General features: G+C 45.3%; 1 protein-coding gene across 9 annotated transcripts in view; it reads right to left on the bottom strand.

Annotated features, from left to right (window-relative positions):
• Positions 1 to 13,369, bottom strand: part of AKAP13 (A-kinase anchoring protein 13) — a 324,907-nt gene that overhangs the window by 61,069 nt on the left and 250,469 nt on the right. For all 9 annotated transcript variants that reach the window (XM_038746250.1, XM_038746251.1, XM_038746256.1 and 6 more), the window contains 2 exons: positions 10,851 to 10,893; positions 8,373 to 8,505 (listed from right to left, as the gene is read on the bottom strand). In XM_038746250.1, coding sequence (XP_038602178.1) covers positions 8,373 to 8,505; positions 10,851 to 10,893 — 176 coding nt within the window. The remainder of the gene's footprint in view (positions 1 to 8,372; positions 8,506 to 10,850; positions 10,894 to 13,369) is intronic.

Genomic DNA, 13,369 nt, shown 5'->3' with positions numbered 1-13,369 from the left:
CAAGATCCCAGAGCAGACAAATGGCAGAGCTGAGATTAGAACCCCGGTCCTTCTGACTCCCAGGCTTATGCCCTACCCACTTGGCTGGCACTCAATAAATACCACTGACTGATTGATTGATTGGTTGGTTGAAGCCACTGGGCATGGTTGAGGAGAGACACTGGACAGGAATAATGGCCTATCATTAGCCATTGCCAACACCAAAAATCAATGATATTTCTCTCTAGACTATAAGCTCATTATGGACCGGGAACTTGTCAGCTAATTATATTGTACTGTACTCTCCCAAGGGTCTAGTATAGTGCTCTGCACATAGTAAGTGGTCAGCAAATTCCATTGCTGGGCCGGAGAGCCAAGGCTGCCGGGAAGCATGGCCGCCTCACTAGGCTTTGGCCCTCACCACAGGCCCCCTCTTCCCTCACCTCCCTTCTCTCCTTCTCCAGTCCAGCCCACTCACTCCGCTCCTCTGCTGCCACTCACCTCCTCATCGGACCTCCTTCTCACCTGTCCTGCCATCCACCCCTGGCCCATGTCCTACCCCTGGACTAAAATGCCCTCCCTCTACACATCTGCCAAACTAGCTCTCTTCTCCCCCTTCAAAGCCCTCCTGACAGCTCACCTCCCCCAGGAGGCCTTCCCAGACTGAGCCCCCCTTTTCCTCTGCTCCTCATCCCTTTGCCCTACCCCCTTCCCCGCCCCACACCACTTGCGTATAGTTGTACATATTTATTATTCTATTTTATTAATGATGTGCATACAGCTATCATTCTGTTTATTCTGATGGTGTTGATACCTGTCTGTTTTCTCTCAGAAAACAGTTTCTCTCAGTTTCTCTCAGAGAGACTGAGACCTGTCAGTCTCTCCCTGACTTTCCCATCACTGTTGACGGTACTACCATCCTTCCCGTCTCACAAGCCCGCAACCTTGGTGTCATCCTCGACTCCGCTCTCTCATTCACCCCTCACATCCAAGCCGTCACCAAAACCTGCCAGTCTCAGCTCCGCAACATTGCCAAGATCCACCCCTTCCTCTCCATCCAAACCGCTACCCTGCTCGTTCAAGCTCTCATCCTATCCTGTCTGGACTACTGCATCAGCCTTGTCTCTGATCTCCCATCCTCGTGTCTCTCCCCACTTCAATCCATACTTCATGCCGCTGCCTGGATTGTCTTTGTCCAGAAACGCTCTGGGCATGTTACTCCCCTCCTCAAAAATCTCCAGTGGCTACCAACCAATCTGCGCATCAGGCAGAAACTCCTCACCCTGGACTTCAAGGCTCTCCATCACCTCGCCCCCTCCTACCTCACCTCCCTTCTCTCCTTCTCCAGCCCAGCCCACACCCTCCGCTCCTCTGCCACCGCTAATCTCCTCACCGTGCCTCGTTCTCTCCTGTCCCGCCATGGACCCCCAGCCCACATCATCCCCGGGGCCTGGAATGCCCTCCCTCTGCCCATCCGCCAAGCTAGCTCTCTTCCTCCCTTCAAGGCCCTACTGAGAGCTCACCTCCTCCAGGAGGCCTTCCCAGACTGAGCCCCTTCCTTCCTCTCCCCCTTGTCCCCCTCTCCATCCCCCCATCTTACCTCCTTCCCTTCCCCACAGCACGTGTATATATGTATATATGTTTGTACATATTTATTACTCTATTTATTTTACTTGTACATATCTATTCTATTTATTTTATTTTGTTAATATGTTTGGTTTTGTTCTCTGTCTCCCCCTTCTAGGCTGTGAGCCCACTGTTGGGTAGGGACTGTCTCTATATGTTGCCAACTGGTACTTCCCAAGCGCTTCGTACAGTGCTCTGCACACAGTAAGCGCTCAATAAATATGATTGATTGACTGATTGATTGTTTTGTTGTCTGTCTCTCCCTTCTAGACTGTGAGCCCACCGGTGGGTAGGGACCTTCTCCATATGTTGCCGATTTGTGCTTCCCAAGCGCTTAATATAGTGCTCTGCACAGAGTAAGTGCTCAATAAATACGATTGAATGAATGAATGAATACACACTGTAGGTGCGGAACACTATAGTAAGAGGTTGGGAATGTACTCTATGAGAGCTTTGGTAGACACAACACCGCCTAATCTTTATAGCAGCCGCGCGGGACAGAGGGGTCTCAGTCCCCTTACACTCTGGTGCTTCGGAAATGGAATACCAGAAGAGCCCAACTGCCCAAAGCTACTCCCTGAGTCATGCTTCAGGCAAGGAACTGACGCCTCAAATACCCTGCTGCCCAAAACACTAGACGTATTGGTAAAAGTTACTCTGACATTTCCAATCTTCCCACAGTTGAGAGTTTTTGGTGTATGATGGTGAACTTAGTGGCTTAGAAAAAACGTCACCTGGGATTCTTCTTAAACCCTAAGCAACTTTGAGGAGCTGTCCCTTTAAGAGTGTACTGCTCTTCTCATAGATAGCCAAGAGAGAAGCAGCAGTGTAGTCTTCCTGTTTCACTTCCTGTTTCAAGTTTTGTTGTTTCCATTCTGATAACCATGTGCTGTTTGTTTCCCCTCTATGGGCTTTGCATATACTGTTCATATAAAATTATACAGCCTTACTGTCTCAAGTCAAATCCTGTGCATTTGCAGAATCATTAATGAAATAGGAAACCAGTGATGGGCACTTTAGGTGAAATTCCTAAGTTATTATTATTATCATTATTGATAAGCTATTATTCCTAAGCAATCCCTCTAGAATGTAAGCTCCATGTGGGCAGGGAACACAGAACATATCTACCAACTCTGTTATATTGTACTCTCCCAAGTGCTTAGTAGAAGGCTCCGCACACTGTAAGTGCTCAATAAATACAATTAATTGATTATCATTGGGGATATTAGAATTTGACGAAGTAATGAGCAGTCTTACAACTTATGTATCTAGTCCAGTGCTTATTAATAATAACTCTGGCATTTGTTCAGCAGTTCCTATATCCTAAGCACTGTACTAAATGCTGGGGTAGATACAAGATAATAAGGGCAGACAGTTCCTGACTCACAGGGGGCTCACAATCTAAGTGGGAGAACAGGTCTATAATCCCCATTTTACAGATGAGGAAACCGAGGCATAGAGAATATAACCGACTTGCCCAAGGTCACACAGGAGGAGTGTGATTGGATCCCAGGTCCTTTTGACTTCCAGACCCATGCTATTTTTACTAGGCCTTACCGTTTCCTGGTAAGTTTCAAGCTTGGCACATAGTAATTGCGTAACCAGTAACACAACTGCTTTACACTCCCTTTCAATCAAACGTATTTATTGATCATTGACTGCATGCAGAGCGCTGTACTAAGAGCTTGGGGGAGTATGAGGAGCCCACGAGTCTTTGTGCCCACAAAGAGCTTATGGTCTAGAGGGGGAGATGGACATTAAAATAAATTATGGATATGTGCATGGGTGCTTTCCATGTATAATTGTCTCAGGACCCTGCCAAATAAGGGGGTAAGGGGAAAGGGGGGGTTTGAGAGGAGGAGGAGGAGAAGCAGTGCTGCGGTGGTGGAGGGGGAGGCAGAGACAGCTAACCTAGGAGAGAAAGAGAGCAGAGAAGAGGACAGGGAGAGTTCTGCCTGTGGGGGAGGTTTTCCCTTCCCACTATCTCTCACTCCACTGCTCCTCAACCAAGCAATCAATCAAATTTATTGAGCAGTTACTGTGTACAGAGCACTATACTAAGTGCTTGGAAGAATACAATATAACTGCGCTCTACCCCAACTCCCCAGGGAGAGCAGCAAATCCAGAAAATCCTGACGGACCCCCAAGGAATTCCTCGGTAAGTACTGGCATCTCGGCTGTGCTAATGATGATGATGATGATGATGATGATGGCATTTATTAAACGCTTACTGTGTGCAAAGCACTGTTCTAAGCACTGGGGAGGTTACAAGGTGATCACGTTGTCCCACAGGGGGCTCACAGTCTTCATTCCCATTTTCCAGATGAGGGAACTGAGGCACAGAGAAGTTAAGTGACTTGCCCAGAGTCACACAGCTGAGAAGTGGCAGAGCCGGGATTTGAACCCATGACCTCTGACTCCAGAGCCTGGGCTCTTTCCACTGAGCCACGCTAATGTGGTGGAGTAAACAAAGGTGTGCAGAGGGGTTGCTACTTTTGAGATGAGACTGAAGCAAAGAGCATCACTTCATGATGCTTAATCGCTCCCACTCTCAGACCCTCAGTATTTATGTACATTATCCATAATTGTGGGCAAGGAATGTGTCTGTTTACAGTTATATTGCACTCTCCCAAGTGCTCAGCACACTACCTTCTACAGTAAGTACACAGTAATATGACTGAAAGAATGAATTTATTTTAATGTTGGTCACACCTGTGGACCGCCCTTGAGGGCAGGGAATATGTCTACCAACTCTTTTCCGCTGGACTCTCCCAAGAGCTTAGTACAATGCTCAGCACATAGTAAGCGCTCAATAAACATGATTAATTGCCTCTGCCCTAGGACCAGAGCACAAGGTAGGGGATTTAACTTTAAGAGATCCATTCTCAGATGTGCTAGATTCAGTCACCACATCCCCTATTCCCCACACAGCACCGAAATCAGCACCACAAGTCCCGCCCACTCTTGTTTCAGCTCAAAGCCTCAAGATACGCACAGAGGCCACCAACTCGCTCTCCCAAAACTCTTGAAATGGGCCAGATCAGGAGTCGGTGCATTTGATACACAGATGGGCTTAAGCCTCTGGGGAATTAAAACCAGTCCACACCTTGATGACCGCATGGTGAAGATAGGTCTGAAAAAGGGAACTGGCTTCATTTGCACAATCGTGTTGTAATTTCCAGAGAGATGACCGAGGGGGGATGGTGGGGGCTGAGCACATGGACTCAAAATGGATTCTTCCAATGATGACCACCTTCTCTCTAGGTTCCATTTACCGGCCCCTCCCACCCACCCACCCACTCTAGTGAGATGACCCGAACCAGACATACACAGGACAAACCCTGCCCCTGAGAAGGCTTTCTCCCATGGGGGGGTCTTGATGAGATCACTGTGCTAATGATAATCATAATAATCATATTTATGGTACTTGTTAAGTGCTTACTATGTGCCCAGCATTGTTCTAAGCTCTGAAGTAGACACAAGATGATCGGGTTGGACATAGTCCCTTTCCCACATAAGGCTCACAGTCTTAATCTCCACTTTACAGATGAGGGAACTAAGGCACAGAGAAGTGAAGTGACTTGCCCAAGGTCACACAGCAGAGAAGTGGTGGAGTTGGGATTAGAATCCAGATCCTTCTGACTTACAGGCCTGTGATCTAGCCACAAGACTTGAGCTTGCCCAGGTGACTCACTGCAGGCCTCGCGGCCCTGCAGAAGGGGAGATCCATTTCTTGCCTCTGACCTGCAAATCACAGCCAGATCGTGATTCTGGGCCCTTGCTGTCCAGGTGGGGAATTTTCTGGGCTCCTCTGCCCTGGGACTTCTCAGTCATTGAGCTATTTAGCTACTTAGGAACACAACCCCTCGGTGGGATGGAGAGAGGGAGGAGTGAAGGGAAAGAGGGGAAAAGAAATCAAGTCGAGACCCAAAATGGACACATCTGCTCTTCGGTGAAAATCCTGAATTTCAGTGTGAAAAGCAGTGTGTGCCCCAGTCAGAACATCTTGGGCCTTGGATTCAGGAGACCTGGGTTCTAATCTTGGCTCTACTACTTGCTTGCTGTCAGCAAGTCACTTCATTTTTCTGAGTCTCGGTTTCCTCATCTGTAAAATGGGGATTAAATACCTGTTCTCTTGCCCCCTTACACTGTGAGCCCTGTGTAGATCAGGGACTGTGTCTGATATGATTTCATCTACTCTAGTGCTTAATAACAGTGCTTGGCACCTAGTAAGGGATGTGACTGTGAAAACATGTTTCTACTTTTCATTGTCGACATAATCTGAGACAGAAACTACCTAGTTACATACTCCCTCTGCACTTACATGCATACCTGTGATCAGTTCTATAATTGGCCAATTTATTCTGAAATATCCATTTGTGCTTATTTTTATGTTTGAATGTTCCACTAGAGTTTCAGCTCCTGAGGACAGGAATATGCTTCATGCTTCTGTTCTGTTTTCCCAAGTGTTTAGTACAGTGCCTTGCACCCAGAGGGTGCTCAACAAATATTTCTATTAATACTACCACAACAGAAAACTTCTGCAGTCTCCTGAAGAATATGGTAACCCCATAAACCCCCAGATTTATGGGGAGGAAGTGTGTGGGAGAGAAGGCGAGTGAGGTGATTGTGGATAGACAGAGGGATTTCAGAATTGGTGAGGGTAGAGATTGGGCAATGGCTAGCTAGAGATAGGAGTGTATGTCCAAGATGGTGAGTGGGTGAGGTGGGGTGAAGCAGGAGGTCAGTGGAGTTGAGGAGTGATAGAAGGTGGGCAGCAGAGGGTCATCAGGATGTGGATATTGAAATCCCCAAGGATCAGTGTAGGCATGGAGAAAGAGAGGCAGATGAGCCCCCTTTTTTCCTTTCCTCCTCCCCATCCCCACGGGCCTACCTCCTTCCCCTCACCACTGCACCTGTATATATGTTTGCACAGATTTATTACTCTATTAATTTTACTTGCACATATTTACTATTCTATTTATTTTGTTAATGATGTGCATCTAGGTTTATTTCTATTTATTCTGATGACTTGACACCTGTCCATATGTTTTGTTTTGTTGTCTGTTTCCCCCTTCTAGACTGTGAGCCCGTTGTTGGGTACGGACCGTCTCTATATGTTGCCAACTTGTACTTCCCAAGCACTTAGTACAGTGCTCTGCACACAGTAAGCGCTCAATAAATACGATTAAATGAATGAATGAACAAATACCACCATTAATTACTATTAATTTGAGAAACTGTGCTTCTTGTTAAGTTTGATTTCTGTGGAATTCCTCTAGGATATGAGTACTGGTTCCCTTGGTTGCTTGTCTTCCCAGGTAACCTCTTGGAAATTGGAATCGACTGGAGACTTCCCCTTCTCTCACTGATCAGATTCCACTTGACTCTAATGTCCCTCATTCAAGCCCTACTCCTTTAGGCCGATCAACTTGAATAAGTCAACTGCTTCCTTTCCAGGATTTTTACAAAAGTGTTACATCTATGGACAAACCTACCACTAAATGATGTGCGGTTTCTACAATATCGGCTCCTCCTACTGTTAGGTGGCATATCACTCAATTGCATTTATTGAGCACTTATTCTGTGCAGAGCTGTGTACTAAGCACTTGGGAGAGTACAATATAACAGAGTCTTTAGACATGCTCCCGGCCCACAATAAGCTTTCAGTCTAGAGGGCACAGAGAAGCAGCGTGGCCTAGTGGATACAGCATAGGCCTGGGAGTCAGAGGACCTAGATTCTAATCCAAGTTCCACCACTTATCTGCTGTGTGACCTTGGGCAAGACACTTCTCTTCTCGGGGCCTCAGTTACTTCAGTTTCAAAATAGCGATTAAGACTGAGAGTCCTACGGGGGGACAGGGCTAGTGACCAACCTGATTACCTTGTATCTTCCCCAGTGCTTCCCTGCTCAAGGGTGTACCTGGAGAGTTTCCAGTACTCTACCAGTCTTGACTACAGTAAGGAGAGTCAAGGAGAGGCATACCCAGTCCATTTCTAGCTTGGACAGTGGCTGGCCAGTGGAAGGCAATCTGCTATAAGTCAAAACTCACATGTGTGGGCAGCAGTGGCATAGGACAGAGTGAAGGTTGGACACTCAAGTTTACTGCATTGAAGGAGGCAATGGTAAACCACTTCTGTATTTTTACCATGAAAACTCTATGAATACACTACCAGAACAATTGCAGATGGAGCTGGGGTGTTCTGGGAGAGATGTGCCCCTGGAGTTGCTATGGGTCGGAGACAACTTAACGGCATAAGACAAGACCCCAGTGTTTAGTACTGTGCCTGGCACATAGTAAGTGCTTAACAAATACAATAACAAAAAGGGTTAGGGTGAATTACCGAACAAAACCAATTCATTTGAAGAGTCTAACTTTTCGGGGGAAAAAAGGGCGGATGAGCAAGGCTTAGCTCTTTCCCGATTCCATTCCTTCCTGAGATATCCTTGAGTCAAACAGCAAGTTTTCAGAGCCCCCTGGCCAATGACGTGAAATGAAAATGGAAGAAAAAAAAGTATCACTTACAATCCTGTGTTTGGAGCTCCTCCTATAACCCTATTGCCATTCTCCACATCAGCAAAAATCATAGCTTCCCCATCACTTTTCAATGTAATTCCCTCCGTGTCCCAATGTGATTCCAACTGTCTGAGTTCATGGGCAAGTTAACTGGCATGTTCTGGTGTTTGAATAAATCGACTGAGCCACAGGAGATGCTCAGAAAAGCCAAACTACACCCTAGGGCAGGAGCGCGCCACAATTACTTACTTTGCTCTTCTTGCCACTGGACATTTTATTCTTGATGTAGCTGAAGGTGCGACTGACTTTCGTTCCACTTTTCCCTTCAAAATCTTTCTTGGAAGGGCTGTGTGGTGGGAAATTATAGGTCTCTTCAGAGATGCTATAGGAAAGAGAGAGAACCTCATTTTAAAGATGGAGCAAGGGTGGATGCCAGTGGATTTTTTCCTGGTAATGTCTGTTTTCTATGATCATATTCAGTCAGATACTATCCTTGATCAGATTATGGCAGAAATAGGTGCACTACTTGTATTTCTTGATACTCACTAGGGCAGAAATATATGCATTTTCACTACGGGTTTTCAGTAGAAAGTGGTGAGGGAGTTAGGGGCCTTCCGACAGGACAAGTCTGATGTGATAGTAATAATAATAATGGCATTTATTAAGTGCTTACTATGTGCAAAGCACTGTTCTAAGCGCTGGGAGGTTACAAAGTGATCAGGTTGTCCCACAGGGGGCTCACAGTCTTAATCCCCATTTTACAGATGAGGTAACTGAGGCCCAGAGAAGTTAAGTGACTTGCCCGAAGTCACACAGCTGACAATTGGTGGAGCCGGGTTTTGAACCCATGACCGCTGACTCCAAAGCCCGTGCTCTTTCCACTGAGCCACGATGTTGGAAGAGATGATGGTGCAGGTGTGTGATTACACATGAAAACTAAAGTGGGAGTTTTCCTTAGTGTGGGCTCTTGCAAGAATACAACTCCTGCACTATAGGAGAACTGGGCTGAGAAACCAAGTTGGGTGGGGACTGCTTTATTTCAGATGTTGTTTAAAAATCTCTTACTGAGCATGCCACAGCACTTTCTGCTGCTAAGTAGTAACTTTCCTCTTCCTTGTGTGGCACTGGAACTGTTGGGTACTACTGCAATAGACTCCTGGACAAACAAGTGCAAATCCACAACTAAAGAGTTATGGATTTTCTGTGCAGTTCTATGGCTAGTACGAAATTCTTATGCAAAGATTTTGATTCTATGGGATTGTGCCTTTAGGGACTGATTGGCTGCTTAAAAGCAAGTGAATCTGCTTTCTGGCAGGATGATAATGTCTGACTCCTCCTCTATACTGTAAGCTCGCTGTGGGCAGGGAACGTATCTACCAATTCTGATTGATTGATATGTGAAGTCTATAATTAGGGCCTCACCAAACAGTCAGTCTTGCCTTCTGGAGGGGCCAGACTCTAGACTTTGAATCAATCGATTAATCAACAGTATTTATTGGAGTACTTCCTGTGTGCAGAACACTGTACTAAGCACTTGGGAGAGTCCAATACAATGGAAATGGTACGCATGATCTTTGCCCACATGGAACCTACAGACTTTGAAAGGAACTGGGATTACTACTCCTTAATTTCCACCCTCCAAAGATGCCAAGAAACAAACAAAAAAAAGAGATTTGTTCTGACTACTTCTATCTTTGATATGCCCTTTTCCCCCCATTGTCATGAAATATACAATTTCTGACAGCAGAGGAGTCGAAGGATATGATCACTACCTCTGTCAAACTGGGGTCCCATATCATCTGCCCAACTTTTTGCTTTTGCGGTGTCCTGGTGAGATATTCCATACCTCACTCCAAGATTGCATTTTTCCTTTTGGAGGAGAGATGGACATATTAATCCAATCTACTACTCAAGTGTGGAACATTAAACCAAATCTACAGATTGATTTTCTCTTCCCCAAAGAAATGCAGTTTGCTCTAAATCTTTTGGCAACATCCACGGTCAAAGAACCCCCTTATTCTAGAGAGAGGGAGGTATGGAATATCTCTTCAGGACACTGCCAAACCAATAAGTTAGGTAGATGATACAGGAGCCTGATTTGACAGAGATAGTGATCATATCCATTGGCTCCTCAGCTGTCAGAAATTATATATTTCATGACAATAGGGAAAAAGGACATATCAAAGAAAGGACAGTCAGAACCAACCTCTTTCTTCCCTGCTGAAATGTAAGGAGTAATTTCTTTCTATGCGCATGCAGGGTGAGTATACATGCATAATAGGAATGACAGAACTGCTTTATTTGTTGAGGTAGAAGATACTGCTTTTAGAGAAAAACCTTTGTATAGAAATTGGCAGCATCATCTGTGTTTTCAGCTAAGATTGATGGAACAAAAAAGTGTTTCTGGGAAAGTCTCCTGAATGCATAAGTACATCAACATGTATTTACTTAGAGATTTGCATAAACACACCCATATGAATTCCTATAGTGATGTATACAACTATCCTTCTAATTTCTAACATGCAAAGTCAACTAACTCCTACAGGTAGGAGAATCTCAAGTTAAGAGGAAAATATTGATGATAACTCCAAGAGAAATCAAATTTTGTGTTTGGTTTTCAGCTATAACATGAATTTGAACCACCAGAAACCACTGGGCAGTGAATGCTTTTTGGCTGCTGGTTCTTTAGATATTGGTCAGGGCAGAACGAGAAGAAACAGACAATACCTTTCTGTCAAATTGGCACTGGTGTTGTGGAAAGGCCGTGAATCTGGAAAAAATAAGAAAAGAAATGTAAGGATGAGATTAGACCACTAGGTTTCCATTGTGAGGGGGAGGGGTGAGTTGATAGTGACACCAAACAGGGCAGGAAATTAGTTGGTTGAGATCAAATATCTGATGTTCGCTTAACAAATGTGCAAAAGAAGGGGAGGAGAAAGAGCGCTTCACCAGCCAGAACAAGTTGGTGAAGGAAATGGGAAGGCTAGAAGAGGTGGAATAGGTATGACCCTCCAGTGACTGAAAGAGGCAGAAACTGGGGAACTAGCAGAATTCAGCACAAGAGCCTTGTCCCGCACGAATGTTGTGAGGCAATTCCCTCAACAGGTGGTCAGAGAGGCACTCCATACTCTCTTGGGGATTAAGACTGTGAGTCCCATGTGGGACAGGGACAGTGGGTCCAATCTAATAATAATAATGGTATTTGTTAAGCGTTTATTATGTGTCAAGCACTGTTCTAAGTGCTGGGCTAGTTACAAGCTGATCAGGTTAGACACAGTCCCTATCGCACAAGGGATTCACAGTCTTAATGCCCATTTTATGGATGAGGTATCCAAGGCACAAACTAGTGAAGTGACTAGCCCAGGGTCACATAGCAGACAAGTGGTGGAGCCAGGATTAGAACCCAGATCCTTCTGATTACCAGGCCTGTCTCTATTCACTACGCCACCCTGCTTCTCATCTGGTTGGCTTGTATCAACCCCAGTGCTTAGAACAGGGCTTGACTCATAGTAAGAGCTTAACAAATACCATTATTGTTATTGTTACTATTATTATTACTATTATTATTATTATAGTTCATATAGTTCATCCTTTCGTTGCCAGGGATGACTGGTCCAGCCTCTTGCTTGGCTCACCCAGTCCACTCATCCCTCTTCTCTGGACTCTGCAGGCAATGGGGGAGGGAGCGAGTAAGGGGACCAGTCTCTGTGGCATTTCCTGTGGCAGCTGCCACAGGAAATGCCAACCAAGACACGGCAAGCGAGGCCACACTGTGACCAGACTCCTCTATTGGTTCAGCATGCACTGTGCCCATTCTTTTTTTAATGGTATTTGTTAAGTGCTCATTATGTGCCAGGCACTAGAGTTCAACACAGACCAAGTCGCAGATGGGGTTCACAGTCTTAATCCCATTTTACAGACGAGGTTACTGAGGCACAGAGAAGCTAAGTGACTTGCCCAAGGTCACAGAGCAGACAAGTGGCGGAGCCAGGATTAGAACCCAGGTCCTTCGGATTCCCAGGCCCGTGCTCTATCCACTAGGCAATATTGTACTCTTCCACGCGCTTAGTACCATGCTCTGCACACAGTCAACACTCAATATATACAGTTGACTGACTGTGCTTCTTCATCCGTCTATGTCTGGAGTGGCAGCATTTTTATTTAAAGATGTCTCAGACAACAGAACGGGCTTTTGTTTGCTTGTCAATGCTCATGCAGGAATAATTATTATTTTTTCATTTGAATCAATTTCTAGAAAGTCACCTTCCAACCACATTTTAATAATCACAAAAAGGACAGAGAGCAAAGCCAAATTTCTGGTCATTCCATTGAAACAAGCACTGCCTTCTCCTCCACTATTTGAGCTGCTGTACTACAAATGACCTGAGGGTTGGTGCTTGGTTGAGAGTCCTTGAGAAGACAAGGAAACAGCAAACAAAGCAAATGCAGAGGTCGGAGAGATCCTTCCTCATCTAGAAACAAAACCAAAGCAGAAATCAATGCAGATCATAAGTATTTTCCCTCAAAAACAGCCTCAAAGGCAGGAGGCAGAACAATTTACATAACTGCTGCCATTTTGCTTCCTCATTTGCCAGTCTGAAAGACAAAAAAGAAACAAAACTCAACCAATCTCTCTTTTCCCATGAACTGCCCAATCTTCTTTTTCAAAGAGAGTAAAGGCTTTAAATGACTTCCAGTATTTAATTGGCACTAAGGCCTTGGTCCCATGCTGGTAGAATTACTCGAGTTCACGTTTCCACGGGAGCCATTGATTCCTAGGTGGGATGCTTTAGCGAAGTGCCATTTCTAGTGCTTGTGAAATTTTATCTATTCTTGTATCCAACAATAAGAGGAGTCTCCTAGGGGTAGAAGATGTTTGAAAGATTGAACAGTGTCTCACAATCCTCCTCTCACGAGACACCCACTAGGCAGGAGTGGGGAAGAGAGGGGTGCTTATTTTATTTTATGGCATTTGTTAAGCATTTACTATGTGCCAGGAACTGAAATAAGCATTGGGGTAGATACAAGATACTCGGAGCACAACACAGACCCTACCCCACAGGCAGCTAGCAGTCTCAGTAGGAGGGAGTAAGATTTAAGTTCCATTTTATAGATGAGTAACTGAGGCACAAAGAGAAGTGACTTACCCAAGGTCACACAGATTAGAATGGTGAAGCCCAGATTAGAAACCAAGTCTTCTGACTCCCAGGCCCACGACCTTTCCTTTAGGCCATGCTGCCTAGTCT

This window comes from Tachyglossus aculeatus, chromosome 5 (assembly GCF_015852505.1).
Source record: "Tachyglossus aculeatus isolate mTacAcu1 chromosome 5, mTacAcu1.pri, whole genome shotgun sequence".
Lineage (NCBI taxonomy): Eukaryota > Metazoa > Chordata > Mammalia > Monotremata > Tachyglossidae > Tachyglossus > Tachyglossus aculeatus.
Note: the sequence above shows the minus strand (reverse complement) of the source record. Positions and strands in the feature narration are given on the sequence as shown.